The sequence below is a fragment of the Acyrthosiphon pisum genome, chromosome A3 (genome assembly GCF_005508785.2).
Source record: "Acyrthosiphon pisum isolate AL4f chromosome A3, pea_aphid_22Mar2018_4r6ur, whole genome shotgun sequence".
NCBI classification, from domain to species: domain Eukaryota; kingdom Metazoa; phylum Arthropoda; class Insecta; order Hemiptera; family Aphididae; genus Acyrthosiphon; species Acyrthosiphon pisum.
In genome coordinates this window covers 38,803,402-38,827,877 of record NC_042496.1, presented here as the reverse complement: position 1 = coordinate 38,827,877, position 24,476 = coordinate 38,803,402, and the positions used below count along the sequence as shown (strand labels likewise).

At 27.1% G+C, this 24,476-nt stretch overlaps 1 protein-coding gene across 1 annotated transcript in view; it reads right to left on the bottom strand.

Moving 5' to 3' along the window:
• LOC100168170 (protein O-mannosyl-transferase TMTC2) overlaps window positions 1–13,042 on the bottom strand; it is a 96,771-nt gene extending 83,729 nt beyond the window's left edge. The window contains exons 1-3 of the mRNA XM_001944301.5: window positions 12,939–13,042; window positions 12,714–12,817; window positions 87–236 (exon numbers count right to left, since the gene is read on the bottom strand). Coding sequence (XP_001944336.1) covers window positions 87–236; window positions 12,714–12,817; window positions 12,939–12,980 — 296 coding nt within the window. The 5' untranslated portion in view covers window positions 12,981–13,042. The remainder of the gene's footprint in view (window positions 1–86; window positions 237–12,713; window positions 12,818–12,938) is intronic.
• Between the last annotated feature and the right edge of the window lie 11,434 nt (window positions 13,043–24,476).

The following is a 24,476-nucleotide window of genomic DNA, read 5'->3' as shown; positions in this document are numbered from 1 at the left end:
ATGAAAACTGAGGTATCTACGTATATTGCTCAGACAAGATAAATCAAGCATGGTTAACTAATAATAAAAAAAAAAAAAATGTTTACCTGTAATTGAGTCTGTACGTTAGAACGGTGATCGGTCTGTACGATCCATGTGAATTTCCCGTACCCATCGGCGTGCCCCAAAAGTCATTCCACCAAAGGTTCGAGCCCGAGGTCGATGGTCTTATGTCTTCATTCGCTATTATCGCTCGACTAAAAATCAAACAAATCAAAAAATTAGATGGTTGAATACATCACCAAGAAAATCACATATATTTTTGGTTTTAGACTCTTTGATTGCTGAACGATAAATGTATTGGATTGCGTGCGAAAAAAAATGGCGTGCTTTTTTCAACGTTTTGGAGTAGTAAAAACGCTTCGAACTTCAACTTTGAAGGTGCTATCTGGTAGCACATTTTTTCTAGTTGGTAAATTTGAAGGGTTATTAGAAATTCTTAATATCTATCCAATTTTTTTTTATATATATTTTACGATACTGCATTTAATTTGTGACAACCACAAGAACTGTAAATATTATACATAGTTTATAGAAACAAAAATGTATTATTTAACTTAAAGCATAAAATATACAGTTTAAAATGCAATTGATTATGGACCTATTGGTTGTTTTTTTTAAACATCAACAAAACGGTTAGTTTTAAAAACCATTTAACAAACAAGGAAGTAATATAATTATTTTCGGAAATTAGAACCTTAGTTCCAATCCTTATAACTTCTTATCTTTGTCTGGGATTATTTACAAACAGTAGTTTTACTTTTTGAACATAATCGAATTCGTATAAGATATAGGTACCTATAACAGCAATGCCCAACTTTCAGATTCATAAGTCACACAATATTTTAAAACACTTTCAGAGAATAACATAAATGGAAAATCATTAAATTATATGGGTTTGTATTTTGTAATATCGTAAATGTATACTACAATATAATATAGAGGTATTATTATACTTCCTGTTTGAACAACAGTTGTTATTTTTTTGATAAGAAATCTGATCAACAATAAGTTTATTTAAATTATAATTTGAAAGTAAGTTATCTCACCGTCATCAAATGCACGAGTAGCATATAAATTACGTTCGAAAGTTGGCGTATAATCTTTTAGGTCTTCGTGTTATTATTATTATTTATTTATCATGAACACAACATTTAAATTTTTATTGAAGGTTAGGCTGCTATTGAAAGTTTTCAAAGAGTTTTCGTGGTTTTCAGAACCGACAAGATAACATCTTTAGTACAGAAGTATTTTATTAGAAACATTATATATAGATAAAAAAATTTTTATATAATAATAATAGTAATAATAATAATAAAATAAAAATACAAGAAAAAGATTTATTATAAGGAAGAATTCGCAAAAGAGCAGCTTTTACGACATTTTGAATGAGGGCCAACGACTCACCGACATAATTTCCTGAGCATTATGTACCTGTGCGAGTGTATGCACGAGTATTATATACATTTTTATATTCACATCAAAGGCGGAATAAAGTTTCAAAGAGAAATGACTGCCAGTAGAGCCCAGTAAAATAATCCCTTCGTTAACGATCCTTTTTCCTTTTTTCCACTTTCACCCTGTCCTTGCAACGAACAAATCTTATAATAATAACGTGGTTCGGAAACCGCTGGTCTTGAATAACAAACAGGAATACCATTACCATAAAGAAATGATGATATTCATAACGAGATACAATGCGATTTACTTTGTATTCCTTTGCCCACACCATTCACTTGGACTCTGTCATTAGCACGATGTCCTCTCTGTTTGGGGTCATTATAATTTTCAATAATCATTTCTCACCAAACGCGTTTAAATACAGTCCCGCAACAATGCTTTCTACAAATTTACTGTCTGTTTCGTATTTTCGTGGTTTTTCTTAATGCACAGTAACTTTTCTTCATCACTACGTACCATAACCGAGGGTTGATATAGATTGCAGCTAGGACTACACTTTGATAATATAGTTTTGCAAATATGGGACGAAAAAAATAAATACGTAAGTACATAATCAGAAACATGTTTACATTGTGTGGACGATCTCATTTAATATTCAATATTAATTTAAAGAAGTAAAATATTATGGTAATTAATAAATATTCTATTATGGTTTTAAGCATCTTAAGTTAAATTATTAAATTATGATATGATTAATTAAATTACAATAAGCATAATATTGTAAAAAAAATACAATTGTTAATTGCTAATGAATTAAAAGTAAAAGTTAGGTGATTTAAAAACAAATAAAAATTTTTTATGGATATAATTTGATTTCATCTGCATAAGCTATTGAATTAATACTTTGTTTTAAATATTACTATTAATCGATTTTGTAATTGTCTAAAGATTACATTTTTTATGGGTGTTAAAAATATATTCTTTTTACCAAGTTTTATAAAAAACGTATAATTCTGAATTTATCTTCTTAATATGAATATTTTAAGGAAATAAATCAGTTTGATTGGCATACATAATTTATTTTATTGACTCCACGTTGTTTTAGTGATAATATTTTAAAAATGAAGAGATATGTTGAGTGTTATTGTATTATAATTAAGCATAACATTTTGTACTGAAATTAAGTTTATGCTTTTCAGAACTTCTACAATATTTAACAATTTTATTAAAAATGTTAAATTTATAAAATATTAAAAACTGTATTAAAATATTATAAGTCACTGATCACTCGTAAAATACAAACAGGAATGTTTACTTTATGACCGGAGCTGTGGAGTAAAACAATTATTTTATCGCAGAGTCAACTGAATTAATATTAAAATAAACACCGTAAAAGTTTGAGACAATCCACTTAATTATTAAGTAACTTAATAAAATTCAAATGTAAATTAATTATTTAATGCTTTTATACAACAACGGCAACGAAATAAAATTAAAAATTAAAATGTCATAGCAAAAATGAATGGTATTTCAACACAATGAAATCCGAACACCAAATGAGATTATTTTAATAATATACGTTAATGTATTTTATACACATATTGTTTTAGATTCGTTCCAAGACATTATAAATGATCACATCGCTATTATAATAATAGTATGCGGTATAATATTTAAAATAATTTTTATCTAGGTTTTACAGTTTTGTTTCTAGATTTTATATGGAAGAGAGACACGCTGTAGCAAGTAATTAATTAGTTTAACACCATAATAGAACGATGGTCAAAATAATAAATACATTTATAATGGAAACACAGATTAATGAGAAATAGCTGTCAGAGCAACTTTCAGTAAAATGTTGAAAATCACGTTGCCGAGATGTTTTGGTGTTTAGTTTAGTAGTGTTTGAAAACTTCTATAACGACACATCAATGAGTAAAAAACCACTATACCAACATGGCAACGGAAGTTTTCGACGCTAATTACCGTATAAAGGAAAACAATGGTTGACATTTTAACGGTACAAACTTTTCGGGAAATATCAAATTAGATTAACGCGCTTTGAGGAAAATAACCAAAACGTCGGGGGTTACATTTCCATGATTAGCCGCCACACGTTTTGATAAGATCGAACAACGCGCTTTCGCGTTCGACGACGAAAAATACGTGTCGGTTGGTGGCGGGGAGAGGGTGCAGTCTTTGGGTTTCGTTTAGATATTATTTACTCGCTGCACGGGACTAATAAAAGTTTTTTTCCCAAGTATGAAGTGTTTTTTTTTCGTCCCAAAAAAGTTCATCGGAATTTTATTTGATGTGCGGGCGGTGGTGTGCGCCAAACGCAATTACAAACAGCAAGTACAAAGAAACGAAATTGAGTGTGGCGGCGCTAAACGGCCGGAGGGTTTTTGCGTGTATTTCGTGACACATAGGGCGTACATAAAATACACGCCAATTACCCCAAGACGCATTTAACGACGAGCGTTTTATATGAATTATTCACTTTATCACGTGGAAAGAGAAAGAGACGTCATCATGGGTACCATCCGCAACTGCAGTGGACTTGATGAAGAAAAACAATTGAAAACTGTGCTATGGTAACGATAGTGACGATAATATTATGATACGTTGGGTGAAGGACGGAAAATCTCATTTCCGCGTACAATTAAGTATCGCATAATATATATTATTATTATTATTATTACACTCTCCCCAAAGTGATTTATCAAAAATTCAATTTTCTCAGTCTCCACGCGATATTATAATATATAATATCTGTACTCCAAGGCGGCGGCGGCGGCGTTGTTGTTATTGTTGTCGTCGTCGTTGTCGCAGTTGTCATTGTCATTGTTATTATTATTACTATTCCTAACCAACCCGGGGTCTACTCGGCGGGAACGCGAATTCATCTTGTTGACTGATGGAAATTTCCTACTCGTGCAGAGTCGACGGTGGTAGTGGCGGTAACCCGCTATTAGGGGGTGTATAGGCTTCTAAAAAATACGTCTAAATGAGTCTCGATAATCCTTTACATTTCCCTTGTTTTGTTCATTAGGCTTAATAGTAAATCCCCAGAGCTCATTAAAATTAATACCGACATTTTTTCATTTTATTTTTCCCGTCCGTTCTTTTTCGCCTCGGCCATTCCTCTCCGTTTCGCTCCTCCGCTATCATATATATTCCCCGTCGGGCCCACAACCGTCACCGTCGCGCCGTCTCGTATTGTTTTGTCCCTGCGCGCCCCGTGCCATTAATTCTCAACGCCTCGCGGGGTTTTAAACAAACGAGGAAAAAACAATTAACTATACGGGCAAACATAAGAAAAAGAAATGCACCATAGGCAGCTGTGCAATAGGTTAGTGAAGGGGGAAGAGTGGTGTACATTAATTTGTCATTAAATCGCTCCGACGTTTAATAACGGCGGACCCAGCTGCAGAATAAAATATTGCTTTCATTGGAGAAAAACCGTTTCTTTACGTTTTACACGTTTCTTTTTGATAGGCGTATGCGCACACTTTCTTATTATTGTTGCAAAAGCGAAATTATTATAACTTGGGTTTAACGTTCGATTGGTTTTCAATGTTCGGAGTTTTTCGTTTTTTTTTTCGCAACGACTTTGGCGTCAAATAACAACAATGAGGTAGGTCTATAACACTAACTAGTGTTATATATTATGCCTAAGAAGTAAGAACATTATAGTTATACCTAGGAAGACTTATTAGTTTTCCGGTTGATGTATTTGAAATTAAAATTTAAAATATACGTTTGAACGATAAGATGTCATAGATGGTTCAAGACTAATCGGATAAATATGTAATTCAATATTATGTATTAGTTTAATATTCAACTGTCACAATACTATAATTAATCACTTGAATGCCTGTTCGGGTTAACTGGTAAACTAACAATTATTTTTGGTATTTATATTTGTTTGAATTAATGAAAAGTTTCTAAATTATAAGATTCATACTTTCTAAATAAAAAAATATTTAAAAAAGGTGGGCAAGTGAGTGTTGCTCTGCTGTACAGTAGGTTACAAGTGGGTCACTGTAATAGATGGTGTTAAATTTGAATTCAATGATATCATATCGTCGTAAACGAAAAACGATTCTGAGCGGAGACGGTCAGACAGCGTATATTACTATAAGTATATTTGATGATATTATTGTGAACAAAGTAGTTTATATATACCCTATTTACGTGGAACCATGTTTTAAATTTTAAATCCTTAGCTATAAAAGTTGAACATTTTATAAATTTTTAACTACAAAATAATTATTAAATTTTAAATTTGATAAATTTTTTCGAAATTCGAACTTTAAATGCTTATAAAAAAAATTGTGCTTATGTATTTTTAATATTTTTTAACTGCTATTGTAACAATATACCAGGAGCCTTGCATTAAATTTTCACACTTTTTTACTCATCAAATAAAATTTTATTAATATTTATAGAAAAAAAACTAAGAAAATTAAAAACTGGCAATGTCCGTTAACAGCTCAAAAAGAGTCAAATTATTTTAGATTCTGAGTGGAACGATGAATATGTATTGATTTTACAATGATGTGTGTTTTTTATTTTTTTATTTTTGTGTCTGTCATCACGGTTTGGGGCAGTAAAAATGCTTTGATTTTCTTTAATAGTATCTTATTTGATGGGAAAGGGAATCTAGTTGGTGTGTTTAGGAGGTAAAAATTTGAAATTTCTAATAGTTTTCAAAAGCGCCGTGAAAAACAAAAGAAAAATTAAGGAAAAACGGGAATTTTTACGCAAAAGCTGTTTTCGAGAAAATCGACTTTTAATTTTGGTGTAACTTTAAAAAAAATAACCTTATAGATACATGACATTTTCACTGGTTGTTTATATTTTCATTTTCTATACATGATAAAATTTTCAAAATTTTCAAAATATTTTGATTTGTTTTGAACTGTTTAGGGACATTTTCAGTTTCCAATTTTAATAGTTTTTTTTCTATGAATAATAAACAGTACAACTTTATTTGTCGAGTAAAAATACTTGAAAATTTAATACATGGCTCCTACTATATTGTTACAATGACATTTAAAAAATATTAAAAATCCATAGTCACAGTTTTTTTTTATTAGCATTTAAAGTTCAAAAATTGACAAAATATGTAAAAATCACGAATATTAGCAAATTATTTTGTGTTGAGAATTCGTAAAAATTTTTCTTTTTAAATCTAAGATTTGAAAATGTAATACAAGATTCCTCATAATATTGTCTACCTTTATCAAAAAAAAATGTCTACAAGAAAGTCAAATTAAGTTTTTATGAGCGTTTGAAATTCATATTTTTACAACATTTGATATTCACTCGATTTCTCATGTGACAAAATTCTTATTTTATTGTAATTAAAAAACGAATGACTGTAGATATTTGAAAATCTCACTGAATGTTTGTATTAGCATTTTCTTTATACGATAAAATTTTAAAAATAATTTGACTCTTTTTGAGCTGTGTACAGACATGGTCAGTTTTCAATTTTTTTATTTTTTTTTTGTATAAATATCAATTAAGTTTTATCTGTTGGGCCAAATAGTGTAAAAATTTAATACAAGGCTCCTGATATATTGTTACAATAGAAGTTGAAAAATATTAAAAATACATCGGCACAATTTTTTTTTATAAGCATTTAAAGATCGAATTTTGACAAAATTTATCAAACTTTAATTTGAATAATTATTTTGTAGTTAAAAATGTATAACATGTTCAACTTTTGTATCTAAGAATTTAAAATCTAGAACAAGATTCCACGTAAGTAATTAATTCTGTTACCAAAAAATCTAAAAAATACATTTACACATTTATAGTCATTTTAAGTTTGGACGAAATTACATATTAAAAACCTGGAATAACTATTTTAGTTATTTTGTTGTGATTGTACAATATAATTCGTGGGTATACTTGAAACTTCTTAAGTATACTATTATATATCTATGATAGTATCATGGTTTGTTTTGGTGTATAACGCGTTATAAGTACCTAATAGATATTGTGATATGATTAATTTGGAATTTATTATAGGTACCTATTATAGATCAATTTTTTTTAATACCATATATAATATTTTGTCTTATACCTAGACTGACATACCGTCTCCACTCAGAATCGTTTTTCTTATACAATGATATTTTATCATTTAATTCAAATTTAATACCATCCATTATACAGTGACCCACTTGTAATCTACTGTACAGCAGAGCGACATCCACTTACCCACCTTTTTAAAATTTTATGGTGTATAGAAAATGAAAATATAAACATTTAATATAAAAAATTTTAAAATATAAACAATTTCACATTCAGTGAAATTTTTAAGTATTTAGTCATTCGTATTTTAATTACAACAAAATAAGGAAATCGTTACATGAGAAATAGAATGAATATCAAATGTTGTAAAAATATGAATTTCAAACGCTCATAAAAATTTAATTTGAGTTTCTTATAGACATTTTTTTTTCGATAAAGGTAGACAAGTTTATGAGGAATTTTGCATTACATTTTCAAATCTTAGATTTAAAAAGAAAATTTTTTATGAATTTCTAACTCAAAATAATTTGGAAATTGTCGTTATTTTTAAGTATTTTGTCAATATTTGAACTTTCTATGCTTATAAAAAAATTGTGACTATGGATTTTTAATATTTTTCATCTGTCTTTGAAACAATATATTAGGAGCCTTCTATTAAATTTTTAAGCTTTTGTCCCCAACAAATAATATTTTATTGATATTTATAGAATAAAAAACTAAAAAAATTGGAAACTGAAAATGTTCCTAAACAGCTCAAAATAAGTCGAAATATCTTAAAAAAAGCATGGTGTATAGAAGATGTTGACATAAAAATTCGGTCAAAATTTCACGTATCTACGGTTATTTGTTTTAGAGTTACACCGAAAACAAAATCGATTTTCTCGAAAACAGATTTTGCGTAAAAACTCCCGTTTTCCCGTAATTTTTCTTTTGTTTTTCACGGCGCTTTTGAAAACTACTGGAAAATTTTTACTTTTGACCCCCCAAAGTAACAACTAGATTCACTTTCCTATCAGAAAAGATACTGTTGAAGAAAATCCAAGCACTTTTACTGTCCTAAAAGGTGATGACGCAGACACAAAAAAAATAAAAAACATACATCATTGTAAAATCAATACATTCATCGTTTCACTTAGAATCTAAAATTCAGATTGGAAAGTTTTTATACAAAATTGTTGTAAGAAAGAAAAAGTAAAGTATTGCCTATTTATAAACTGCTCAATATTAAGTTATAAGATGTAAAAGTTTTATTTAAAATTCAATTTAATTTTTTCACAAATATAATAAGAATGATTATCATATTGAATAATATTATACCTATAATAATCATGTACCTATTTATAATTTGACATTTAAAGCATAAAAACAAATAAAAAGGTGGACAAGTGAATTTCGCTCTGCTGTTCAGTAGGTTACAAGTGGATCACTGTAATGGAGGGTATTAAATTTGAATTCAATGATATATATTATTGTACCCATACGAAAAACGATTCCGAGCGGTGAAGTTTGGCGGTGTGGATATTTTATATTATTACTTATTATTAATACGGTAGCCGGTAAGTTGAATTAATATTATAAAATTACAACAAAATCGTTGTTCTTGGTTATTTAATATGTAATTTTGTCCAAATTTGAACATAAAATAACTATAAAATAAAACTGTGTGTTTATATTTTTTGGTTGCAGAATAACCTACTTACGTTGAACCTTATTTTAAATGTTTAATCTTTAGATAAAAGATTTGAAGATTTGATACATTTTTAACTACAGAATCATTTTTAAATTTTAAATTTGATAAATTTTGTCAAAATTCGAAATTTAAATGCTTATAAAAATGTACATCTTGTACAAATGTAACTTCAATCGCTCATACAAATTTAATTTGACTTTCTTATGGACATTTTTTTTTTGATAAAGGTAGACAAACTTATGAAGACCCTTGTATTGTATTTTCAAACTATAAATTTAAAAATAAAATTTCTAACTTATTGCAAAATAATCTGCACATTTTCGTGAATTTTACGCATTTTGTTAAAATTCGTACTTTAAATGCTTATAAAAACAAATTGTGAATATTGATTATTAATATTTTTCAAATGTCATTGTCACAATATATTAGGAGTTTTGTATTCAATTTTCAAGTTTTCTTACCTAACAAATAAAATTGTATTGACATTCATAGGAGAAATACTAATAAAATTTTGGAACTGAAAATTTCCGTAAACAGTACAAATCAAAATATTTTTAAATTTGTATCGTATCCAGAAAATGCCAATATAAGTAAAAATGTCATGTATATAAGGTCATTTGTTTTGGAGTTACACCAATAACCAAAATCAATATTGTCGCAAACCGATTTTCCGTTTTTCCCTAATTTTTATGTTGTTTTTCCCGGTGCTTTTGAAAACTATTTTGAATTTTAAATATGGACCTCCCAAATGCACCAACTAGATTCACTTTTCTTTCCAAAAAAATGCTGATTTTGACAATCAGAGTAATTGAACTACCCCAAAGGTTGATGACAGCAAAAAAACACATCATTGTAAATACAATACATTCATTGCTATGCTCAGAATTGAATATATATACATATGTCATGTAGAATATTCAATATTATACAACTCACCAGGGTCATTTAGTCAGTTAAAGTTTTCATATGTTGTGTTAATCATAATAAGCCTAAAAGGGTCATTAAAATGAATTAACTAAGCCTGTTAAAATCTGATTTGTTTTATTCGTTTTTATTAGGGAATCACTATAGATGATTATAGACTGTATAATATTATAGTTTACTCATATACAGAAATAATAGATGTATTTAAACATTTCGTTACACGTCTTACTGAACAAGTAACTTTTTGTCCTTTCACAAAAACTAAAAAAAAAAAAATTTTATTGAACGTATATTATCTACCTAATTGAAAGTTTTGGTAACCAGTTTCATAATTATTTATTTGTATTAAGTGCGTTTCTGTAAAATTTTGAAATGTATGTATATAGGCACCAAACATGTTCACCCCTATTATTACATTTAGCATTTGAATAAGTAATGAATTTATAATTATACTTAAAGACCATATTTTTAAATTCTTGATATTTTTTATACTACTTAAGGATTATCCTGTGGCAATGCATACTTTTGCTTTTCAAATATGAACAACGCGATGGGGAGGGGGGTTGTTATTTGAAGAACAGAAGTTATTTGAAGAAGTTTGTACCTCTACAAGGCACTTACTAAGCAGCACAAAAATTTCGATAATTTTAAAACATGGTCTATAAGTATATTTAAAAATTCTAGTAATCAGATTTTGAATAACTGAATTAGGTATTGAAGAAGAAAAGGGTTGATATGTTTTGTGAATCACTTTGTACATAAATAATATACATAATAATGTACTGATATATATGTGGAACTTATTAGTTTATTTAAGGCCAAAAAGTTCGCATTTATGTTAACACTGATCTTAATACTGGTTATTTTATTTAGTTTAAAAGTACAAATCCCACAGGATATTATTATAAATATTAAATAATAATAATGCAAGGAATAACTCGGTGAACTACATTTAAATGTTACCATATATAATAATTACCTAACGTTTTAAAATGAACAACAGTTATAGTATTAAATAGAAAAATTATAATTTGTATTATTATATTAATATGAATGTGCGTATGTTACAATGTAACAAGATTATTATTTTAGATGTGAAAAATAAAAACACGACACTTAGATTGGTATTGTACCGTAATTACTGGTTGATTTTTGATCTACATAATACATAAAAATCATTAGTATTATAATAGTATCTTATTAAAATATAATATGTCAAAGGCATAATATCGTGGTTTCTTCACTTCGATTTGAATATTGCCATTTAAGGCTTTTTTTATTGTTATTTTAAACAAGATTTTGGGTCAAAATTAGGATAATTTTCGTATTTGCTTTTTGTATTATCATCGTCTAGTTTAGTCTATGGGATTTTATCGTTGTAATGCGGCAATTTGTATGCGATATGTGGCCGAGAGGACAAATGCAATTGCCGCTATACGGTTAGTATTTTTGCATTGGCTACAATAAAATTATAATGCTGTAACGTGCGCCAAACTTTTAAATAAAAAAGTGGTAAAAACAAAACGAGTTAAACTGGAAGACAACGCAAAAAAAAAAATAAAAACGTAATCGAAAATTACACGATTGCTTTTTTCCCATTTCCATGTTACCACACGGTGGTATAGGTACTTACCATAAATTCTATAACTAATGCCACACATATTTCTATTGTTTAAATGGACAAAGACGCTGGTATCTTGAAATTGTCTCCAAGCACAAAGGAATATTTATTGTATATCTGTACGTATTAAAATAATACCGCTGCTCAAAAATTCGTAACAACCCTATATATTATTAAATAATAATATATGTATATTGTGTAACGCTAAATACATTTGGACGCTATCTCATTATATTATTACAACTAGGTATACCTATTACTTTTTTTTAATAACAAATTTACTGCCATATATTCGAGTGATGTTGGGTATATTAAGAGGGACTTATCCTGCTTAAATTGATTGTATGTATATACCTAACTATAGTAAATAATAATTCAACTTAATAATTTATCATACAATTAAATTGGTATCAACTGATGGTTTGTACATTGTACCGATGTACATAAAAAAATATCAGGCAATTGTTCATCATCGTTTCTCAGTAAAACTTAAGTTCACATAATAATAATAACTGTGTATTTTGTCTTTTATTTATTTAACAAATTATACAAATAGTATCAACCTATCAATAAGAAATCCTCATCATTTTTTAATTTCTACATGATATTTTTAACAAAAGATGTTTAAAACGTACCTTTATATTTATAATCAATTGGATTTAAAAAATGTGGATCGACTTAACATAACATTTAGTAGAAAGTAATGTACCTAATTTAAGGTATTATATAAAAAAAAAAAAATATTTTATTTTATTGTTTCATACATTTTTAATAAAACAAAATTGATTGTTTTATGTATTGGATTACAGTATTTTTGTGGATGTATTATAATAAATTATAAAAGGGACCATAATATGGTATTTATAATATTGTCACACATCGTTGTACTCGTATATTCTATACACATAGTAATGTGTATCTTATGATTATATAGAAATCAACAGTCGTATATATTCTCAAAAAAAAAAAATAATATTCATATTGTCTTACTTGTCGTCGTACACGAACCCAGCATTCAGAGTATTCGCGTACACGGCAATCGCCAGTGAACAACATATCAATAAGTGATAGTCGACGTTAAAATAACGTTTTATCTGAAAACAATATATATGATGCGTTTAGTGAAGAGTATTTGTTTTTTTATGCTGCAGGGAAAATTCATATACATTAAAAATAATTTTTTCCATTTTTCTTTTAATCATTTTTATTACGTACTCGATTTGGCTTTTTGACCGGCACAGGGGTAGCCGAGACCATCGCGGCAACGTGACTGAATAGCAACACACCCAGACACTCAGCGGTCCTTTCCAAAGCAGAACCACCCAGTGTCCCTTCGGCGCATGCGCTCGTTTTTGAATTGCGTAAGGACGCCTATCGTACATGTTTAGATACTATAGTAAAAACATAAAATGATTTATCAATGATTATCAAATAATTATTTCAAAATACGCATAATATTATAAAAATATGTTTAATTAGGCATATTATTAAATATATCATTATAATACGTGTATTTATCACATACATTCAAAACATATTAATTATGACTATACGTAATCAACTGTACCTATACATTTTAATTAAATATTGAATATGCATTTTGTCTAAATTATATACATATATGCATAGTGCATACCTAATAGTGTATACCTAATACCTACATAAACATTTTACAATTTAAAATACAATTTAGGAAAACAGAATTTAATAATTTTTCAAGTTAATAAAACTGTACCTATATCGTAATTCATTGGTATTTCATCCATAAAATACCTTTAATATTTACATTATCTTAAAAGAACCATACAAACATTAAAATAGTCTATATTTAAATAATAAAAAGAAATTACAAACGAATTTCATATCATAAAAGTAAAATGAAAATATGTGTTTGTGGCATTTTCACAAATAGATTTTGTTCTTTCAAACCCAAACGTCAAACCAGTTGGTGATATAAAGATTATTTTAAAAGTTATAAAATATTGCAACTATAATAATTATTGAATGTTATATACTTACATCAGCTATATTAAAATAATAAGTAAAATGTGAATAAAAATGTGTCAAAATAGTAAATAGAAAATAGTAAATATTTGTACATTTTGTATTGTGTAGAATGTAGATATTTAAATAGTAAGGTGAAAATTGTTGTTAATAATCATCTAAATTAAATAAATATAATAAATATACATACATATTATGTAAAATTAATAAATTATAATAAATAGTAATTTTACATCTATATTATATTTTAAGATTAATTAATGAAAATATAAACTTATTTTAATATATAATTAATTTTTCCGCAATTTTGATCCTACTATTGTCAACTATGAAAGTATTTTGATTGAGAGTTATAGTATATTAACCATAATATTATATATATTATAACATCTAACAAACTAATATATTATATTAAAATGAGATAAGATATATATTAAGATGAAAGGTATTTTTATTACCTGACACCTATATGTACCGATATTTAAACATTTATATAGAATAATATGCTAATGGTTTTTATCACTGTATTATCTTTAGTAAAGTAATGAGTAATAATATATATACACACATATCGTATTTGTATTTAAGCTTAACATTAGTTACAGCCTAAAATTTTAATGATGTTTGCTTTTAAGTTTCAAGACAAATGTATGAACAAGGGGTTTAATAATATATAGGTAATTATAAAACAAATTTTTGTTGCCATTTGCAATTATTGTGATTGAAAACAAATTGTTGAAACAATCAATAGGTATAGTTTTTTAATTAAATGTAAATGTAGGTACAACGTCAGAAATCAGAGGAATTCGAATGTCGAAATGATCAAAAAATGAATATTTAAACATAATTACGTATACATTCATGCCACAAAACAATTGTATAGGTAGTTACTAATTTATTTATGATTATTATTGAAATAAATGATCTGAAATCATATAAAATATTTATTCAAAAAATAGCAATCATCGCCTACAAAGTGTAATATTATTATGTTTTCTATTATAACAATAAGTTTATTTTTATATATGAATTTTGTCGGAAATTTAAATAAAAAAATAAAAGTACGAAGCGATCTTTGACAGGCAAAATATGTTTAACACTATGTTTCTGCGTGTCAACCTCGGCTCGCGGCTGACCTTTATTATCCTGTTCTATCAGGTTTGTTTCCTTGTAAATATAATAATGATGAATTTGTTAATCGTTCATTATTGTTGAATATTGAGCAAATTGTGCTCTTTGTCAATAAGCGTTATGATTATTTATATTTATATAAAAAAATTATTATTAATAACATAACACCAAATTATATTTACATTACAAAATCACATAAATTAGATACGTTTATAGGTAGGTATAAATTATTATTATTGTAATAATTATGTTTGTAAAATATAATAATTCAATGCCATGCGAAAATATTTTTTAATCATTTCCAATACCTACTAATTTGCTTTTTTAGGAACTTAATATAGTTATAGAGCTTAACTTTCAACCTTGCAGTTTTATAGCAAAATCAGATATGGTATCCTCAATTCGCAACTGATTTCTCTATAGGTAGTCCACAGTCTAAAACTATATGAATATAATAGCCGATAAAACAGTGCTCATAATAAATTTAATTTAAAAGTTCATTAAAAAGTTTACAACAGAAATGGTCACAAAGTGTAAAAGTATATTATGCGTTTGTCGTATAATTGGTTTGAAAATATATCACCAGAGTATTTATTTAAGTAAACGAATACGAATCGCGTGAAATATTATTATAGGTACTATAGTACCTCATTGGTAAATTAAAAATTAATTTATCATTGCGTATATACCTACTGAAAATATAAATTTTATTTGAAATATAAATATATTTGATTGCTGCTCTATTCATATTGTTATTTTCCAGTGATTGTGATGGAAAATAGAAACATTTAACATAAACTTTTAAAAACCACGTTATTGTAGCGTATCTGAGGTTTCCAATGAAAAAACAAATAAACTTTGAATGTGTTGGTTAGTAAAAATATAATTCTTTTTTTCTGAAACGGTACATATAAAAACAAATTACATGAAAATTAATCAAACTCCAAGCATAATAGAAACGAATAGTATTCGTATCTATTTTAGTCATGTTAGTTTTTATTTATTTAAATATTTATCATTTGATAAAAATACATTCACGTATGTTATCATTAATAATAATTGTGATATGTTCAATCGAAATATTATGTAAAATAATAAATACACGTTGAAATAAAATATTAATATTGTTAAAAATAATGTAATATATTATGATTTATGATAATTTTAATGATATAAGGTAATGTAATGTTATAAATATATTTTTAGTTGACCAACCTAAATCCTTTCTTAATGCAAGAAAAGATTATGCAGAAGCAGACGCGTGTGAACGGTCTACTGCACTTGTGCGCTCGCCTACGATTATAATATACATAAGTTGTAACTTTATAAGCTTTTCTCAAGAAAAGTAATTGTACTATATCATTTAGCATTTAAAAATAAGAATTTAATTACACGGTTATTTACATATGGATATGGATTACACATGGATTATACTGTATTATATGGTTTTGTATTCACAGTATTATGTAATCAAACCAATTGCTGAACTATATAAATGAATACAATTTCAATGGCTAATAAACAATAATTTGACTACATTGCTCAGCGCAACTTAATGTTGCCTAAACATATTTTGTAGTTACAAAACAAGGGGTTCATCCCTATAACTAAATCATTAATCTGCCTATCATGGTTTACACAAATTATGTATCACTATAGATCACTATATGATCACTTATAGATGTCTAGATGTGTCATACCAAATAAAACCAATACCATTTAATCATTCGATTATAGCTCATTTGATATGAATTACTGGGGAGCGCGATTATTTCCATTGATAGTTTTTTTTTTAAATTTAATATATTATATTTTAATTTATAGAAACCTTCTTGTGAAAGATTATTGTACGCAGGTAGGTATTGGCAATTTTCACAGGTATTGAGGTATCACATAGGTATAATGATAAAAAATAAAGAGAAAATCAAATTTATGTAATAGTGTAATATCATTTTCAAGTGTTGTAATAAAAGTACACAGAGTTCGAAATAATAATATAAACTGTAATAATAATAATGATAAAAATAGACGAAAAAAGCAAGGCTGGGCAAGTTAATGATTTTTTTTTTTAACTCAGTTAAGTCAAGTTAATATGCACCAATAACAAAAAGTTAAAAATTAAAAGTTAATTTAACCATAGGTTAACTCAGTTAAATTAAAATTTAACACACACTTTTTGTTAACTTTTTATTGAGTTAAAAAAAAGTTAATTTTTATACAACGCTAGCGTACTTAATTTTTTTCCAACCTAAAATTAAATTATAGTGTTTATACTTTATAAAGTATTTCTATATAAGTTAGATTCGAATGATATAAATTTTTAGCTTTAAAATATTCACGGTAAATATTTTTTGACATGAAAACGGAATAGACCCAAATAGTGAAATATAATAAAATTAAAAGCAAAATAAATTAACTTAACTTACTTCTTAAAATGAAAAATTAATTCGTTGATTTCACGTTAATTAAAAAATAAATTTAGTAAGTTAACAATTAAGTTAATAAAAACCCAAAAGTAACTTTTTAACTTAACTTTAACTTTTAAATCTTTAATGCCCAGCCTTGAAAAAAAGTAATGTTTTAGACAAAATTCTATGTGACCACAAGGTTCGCATGTAAAACAACATAGTTGTTTATTAGTTTTAGTGTATAACAAATTGAGTTATTTTTCTGGATAAATTTCTCTTACAAGAGAGTCTGTGACATGACAAAGATAAAAACATATTTATTGGTGTGAAATAAAATAAAGCACCATTAAAAATGAATACCCAAATATGAATAGTTAATTCAATAAAGCGACGCGTTTTTATAAATAATCTAAAATGTTAATCGCCGAGGACCTGTCAACAATGACACTGAACAGAGAATGCTCAAAGAGAAACTATAAAATAACTTAAGAAATAATAGGATAGATATTTAAAATTTGTTTATTTTATTTTTATAAGGACCCCTACTGAGATATAATCATGATTGGTCGCCGGTTGAGTTTTAATTTAAATAGTGTCAATCAAAACTGCTGAAAAATGATAATAATCGAACACAAACGATCAAATCATCAGAATACCCAACATTTATTATATTATATAATAATATGGATAAATAAGGGGCAGGGATGAACTTGTTACCCTTCGTTTGTCGCCTCATTAAGTAAAATATGCACACGCTGTTCTTTACGGTTTAGTAACTTTACGAGTTTTTAACGGCATATACTTTTTTTTTTAAATAATATTATAATGATATTACCGTTTTATCATATCAGTGCTCATAATCGCTGTGCTCGTATGGTGCTGCTGTCACCACTTTCGCACCCGACAAATACGCAAATATAATAATATATACGACTACATTTTATATATATATATATATATATATAAGATAGACAGCGAGCTGCAAGCTGCAAGCCTGGGTCACATTTAAAAACTGACGTTTAAAGGATACCCGATCGAAAAAAAGCAATCGATCCGATTGACAGGTTGTAATTATTATAATGTAAGGAAGTCGCGACTTGCATTCGTCAATATTTACACTGGCGCGCAGCAAAGGCCGCGGATATAGATGGGATAGCCGAGGTAGGACTTACCGCAGGAGGAGGAGTAGGAGCAGGATTTCTCTATGATGTATATCACACTTGTTTACCCACGACGTTTAGTGCGCCGCAAAAGGTTTATTTAAGTTACCGAAGGCTACTGTGGTGATATTGTATGTATATATATAATATATATATGTATATAATATTATAGGTGTGTATTAGACGGGGGCGACTTGACAACCTACGGAGTACGATACATACATGCACGCGTGTTATATATTTTAACGACGTCCATATAAGACATGTAACCGTTAAAAAAAAATCAAAAGAATCTCAAAAGCTTCAAAGTCCGTATATAGATGTTATACTAAATCGATACTACCTATGTAGTGTACACGATATAGGTACTTTATACATCAGGTACCTACCTATAATACTGTCAGTTGACTACTGATCTATGTATATTATGTGGGAAACTATAATATTATAATATTAACATTGACCATATTATAGTATCGTGTCAAGACTTTTATGACGTTAAAACTGACGCATTTTGATTTATCTATATATTTAATGAAAAGTAAACTGCGGGGGTAAATTGGGTCAGATCTATACTCTATAGTGGCTCTAAAAAACAATTTCTAAACAAAGATTAAAAGTATAAAACCATACGGTACAATTCTATCATAATAATATATAGAGTGATTGTTTTAACAGAAAACGGAGATACCTACCTACTTACTCGTAAAGTATTCACGTTTTTTTTACAATTATTTGAATTTTAGATTAAACAACTCTTTTTATCGTTATTAGTTTTTTGCCTTTTTACTTGTTTGAATGAAAACATTTATTATTGATAACGTCATATAACAAACCAGAATTTTCTCTGAAATATGTTTACATAAAAATCGAAATTCAAACGAATATAACATGAAGGTATCTGCTAGCTATAGTATTTAAAGTTTTGATGAGCGGTTGTTATAATTGTTGTATTATACAAGTATGAAATTTTACCAACTTACTTGAAGTAACGAAGCCTTGTGTGCCATAATATATATTAATAATACAAAATACGAGGCCCTAAAATGATGGTGAATGAATTGAAATATATATTTTATATTTGACAAATACAATTGATTGGAAACTAATAGTAACTTAGCCTTTTGAGTGCCATTTTGAGGGCTAGTTTAACATATGCGTCCATAGGTCAATGTTCTTCCAGGGCTATATATATTTTATACGCATATATGCGTCTTTGTTCTTTTAAATTTAACAACAGCTGTTATAAACACTAAACTGATACCAATATAATATCAGGAATTCAAAGACGAATCCAAGGATGCTTACAAAAAATATATCGAAATAATACCAAAGAAGTTATAGGTGAATTAATATTTTCATTTTTCCATGGCCTACTAAAATATTTTGTTTTTTTTTTCAATTTAATATTTATCATATCACAATCCCACCGTCGTATTACGTAGTACGTATCTACTACGTAGTCGTTATGTTTAAATTTTGTTTGTTCGAGCCGTTCAGCCGTGCGTAAATTATTATTATTATTCAAATCGCTAATTATCGCATATTTGTATTCGTTAATTACATTTTGAGAACCAATGGCCGCATTGTTCTAAAATATAAAAAAATAACTCGGTGCTCCTCGCCAAAATTAATTTACTAGTGAACCTATGGACAAATTCATCTACGAGAGTGCTTAAAAATGAACCGGAACAATTATAATATGTATCAAAGAGTCATAAGACACCATACCTTAAAAATATCATGGGCAAATTATTTTATTGTTAGATACATTTTATGTCACGTTCAATGAAGACCAAAGGCCAAAGCTTAATTTGTAAGTACCTATTTCTTGTGACATTAAACTTCATATTAAAAATACTGTTCTTTTGAGCCTTTTATGATATTTACATTTATAGTATAGGTACATTAAAATATAAATATTTTTTGTATATACGGATTAATGGTGAATAGAACTTATTTCAACAATCATATAACAAACAATCAATGAGTTTAAAATCAATTATTATTAACTATGATTTATATTTTATTAAATACCTACCTTTATATTACTTTTATTTTTATAATGGCAAAGTGGGTATATTTTATTATAAAGGGAAAAATCAAGCTTTCATAATATAATAAAAAAATAAAACTAAATCTTGAAACTAATTATTATAAAACAATCAGGGTTTCCAATTTCTATTTTGCACTTAGGGGTTCAAATTTCATTTTGATAACTGATATATTATGTTATAGATTTTTCGGTATTATAGTACTATGAATTGGGCGATCAATAGTTATTTATTTGGTAGAATATTTATTTCGATGCCTACTAAATGTTTAAAATCTATTAAATTCAAACGTACATTTCTAAATAATTTAGAAAGAAGTACATATTCCATAAATACGAATAAACATCAAATTATTAATAGGGAATGATTTTAAAATTTGAAAAAATAAATAGAATACATTTTTAACTCAATAAAAAAAATAAATATTAATGATTAAATTCCCAAGAGAGCTCTAATTTTTTTAACTTTTTAAAAACTGTAAACACGTTTTCAACTACTTACTAACGACCACTCAAGCACTCAATAGACGTCTCCTGAAAGTTTTTGAAATATAAAATTTCGAAAATAAAACTTGTATAATTATAAAGTAAAAACTAACAAACTTTAAAAATAATATTTGTATAATTTATTTAAAAAGCAAATCTGAGTACCTCTATTCATGTATATAGGTACTATATATTGTACAAAAGGTAATAAGATTCATAAGGTAAACTAAAACGATAAAATAGTGTTAGGACTTATACGTGCATGTACTATAAGAAACGATCATATGGTAATTTGTGCGCACGTATTTGTGATATAACGCCGAAAAGGCTAATAAAATAGTATATGAGTAATACTGTTTACTCCACAAGAGAAATAAATGGTAGGTGAATGTAGGTAAATCTACAAAAAGTACCTACTGTCATTATTTTTCAGCAATAAAATTGAGTTTTACGATAGTTATTTAACAAAATTTTGTTTGAATTTTATACACATGTACCTATTGTTTGTAATATATTATAATTAATAGGTAATAAATAATAGTTATAACTAGTTGATAATCTGGACTGACCAAGATCAATATATTATGGTTTGAGTGACATTCAGTTATTTAAAATAACAATATACATCGACCGGATATTCGTAAAATAGCATTGTTATAATAATATTACTGGTATATAAAAATATGTATTATATTTAGTTAAAAAAATCTGTCAATTTCTATAATTGGTCTCAAATCCCTTTTTAAATATATTTTATTTCCTGTAAAACAGATTGACATAAATAATTCATATTATTAATCAGTATAGGTAGGTAACTAACTGAAAATGTTTTTATTTGACTGCTTACAATTTATACATTTATAATATGTGATAAAAATAAATATATTTTTTATTATTTACACCGACCTATTAGGATTTTTTTTTTTGATTAATCGTTGGTACTATTAACATATACTAATTTTGTACCTCAATATAATGATTGATATATTATATTATTTTACCGTTTCCGGGGAACAAGCTCTATATTGGCCACTTTTATATTTAACACTTTTTTTCCTGTTGAAACGAAACGTTTATTTATCATTATCACTATAAATAATTTTGAATAATATTTCTCAGTGAGAAGAATCAATAAATGCAAAATAAATAACCGTATTCAAATGTAAATCGACGTGAAATGTCATTTATATTTTTATAAATTGTTCCGTATTATTTAGATTATAAACAATACGTTCGCTAAAATATTCGTTCTCGGTAACTGTGTACGAAAACTTCATGAATATAAAATGAGTCAGACCTTTTTCATTATTAATCTTCATAAGGTCATTTTTACGCGTATATACATCATATTATTATAATATATATTCTACATTTTTTTGTACCTACGTCATAAAACACAATTAGTTAATTAACCGAATTTATCATAAATATTCTCGGACGCGGGTGCAGGCTATACGTCCAGGGACATCTTTCCTGATACTTATAATACGCGCGTTACAATCAAACACATTAAATCCATTAATTCTGTTGTATTATAAATCGGCGCACAGAGAACGCGAAAGGGTTAAAGAGCCAAATGCGGTTACTTTTAATTAAATCCCATGGGTGGCACATGCCGTGTTCGTGGTCGCACGAGGACTCCACGAATTTTCAAAAAACATTTTTCTACCCCTACATTATAAATATAACCATCATATAACCATCATTTCGATGAAGTCGACATGTAATTTTTTAACCATTTCTTTCATATACCTACCTAGTAGGTATTATTGTACACGGACACGATTCATTGTGTCGCTGGTAATATTAATTATGTATAATTTATAATATATTTCAAGGGACACAATTTTTAAAATGAACAATGACGACTACCTATGTATTGTATGTACGTAAATTGTACATACATAATAATAATATGTAAATTAAATCGCTTAATTCGTTCGGATCTATGCGCGATTAGTTTCGGATATCAATTGCACGGAATAATATGTATAATAATATGTAAACGGATGACAAACGTTATCGTTTCTGTCGTATGTTATAATTACATATTATATTATGTAGGTAAACACAATGTATATTCCCATAATATATTACGTCTGTCAATATTAAAATAATTATTTTCCAGTTAAATTTTAATCCATAATATAGGTATGCTATCTGCGTATAAAATATGCATAAAAGGTAAAGCAATATGCAAAAGCTAAACAGGGACACAATTATTATTGGAATTCCAAATACGCGAGGATTAATGTTTTTCTAAATTACTCAGCACAAATAAGACCACAAAGTATTCAAACCAAAGTTAAAAAGGCGGGTAAGTCGTGGATGTCGCTCTGCTGTACAGTAGGTTACAAGTGGGTTACTGTAATGGATGGAATTAAATTTGAATCCAATGATATTATATCATTGTATACGAAAAACGATTCTGAACGGAGATGATTTGTCAGTCTAGGATATATTATTTTTAAAGAAAAACTTATGGAGAACCTTGTACCACATTTTAAAAACTTAGTTATAAAAGAAAAAATTTTTACGATTTTTCAACCACTAAATTACTTGCAAATTTTCGCAATTTTGACATATTTCGTATAAATTTGAACTTTAAATGCTTATAAATAAAAATTGTGACAATGTATTCCTTTTATTTTGCAACTGCTATTGTAAAAATATGTTAGGAGCCTTGTATTAAATTTCCAAATCTTAGAATTAAAAAGAAAAACTTTTATGAATTTCTGTTTAAGATTATTTGAACATTGCCGTAATTTTTACGTATTTAGTCAAAATTTGAAGTTTAAATGCTTATAAAAAAAAATTGTGCCTATGTATTTTTATAATTTTTGAATGGGAGTTAGAACAACATATGTGGACCCTTCTATTAAATTTTCAAGTATTTTGTCCCAACTAATTTTTTTTTATCAACATTTATAAAAAAAAAATCAAAAAAAATCGATTATTTCAATTGCCTATAAATAGATTAAAAATTAGTGAAATATTTTGAAAATAAAACTATATAAAGAAAATGTCAATTTAAACAACTGGTAAAATTTTCAAGTGTCTACGACTCATACTTTTTGAATAATAACAAATATCAAAAATCGTTTGAGGCTAAACCGTTATTTAATGCGGTTTTGTAAAAATTTAAATTTCAAACACTCCTAAAAATTTTTTGTCTTAGTCCGGTTGAGTTTTTTTTACAGATATTTAAAGAAAAACTTATGGAGAACCTTGTACCAAATTTTAAAAGCTTAGTTATAAAAGAAAAAAATTTTACGATTTTTCAACCACAAAATTACTTGCAAATTTTCGCAATTTTGACATATTTCGTATAAATTTAAACTTTAAGCACTTATAAAAAAAAATTGTGACTAACGATTTTGGATTTTTTTTTATCACTGTGAGAACAACTTATAAGAAACCTTGTATTAAATTTTCAAAGTTTTCTATCCAACCAAAAATTTTTTATCGTTATTTTAAAAAAAAATACTTAGAAAAATTGAAATTTCATTTG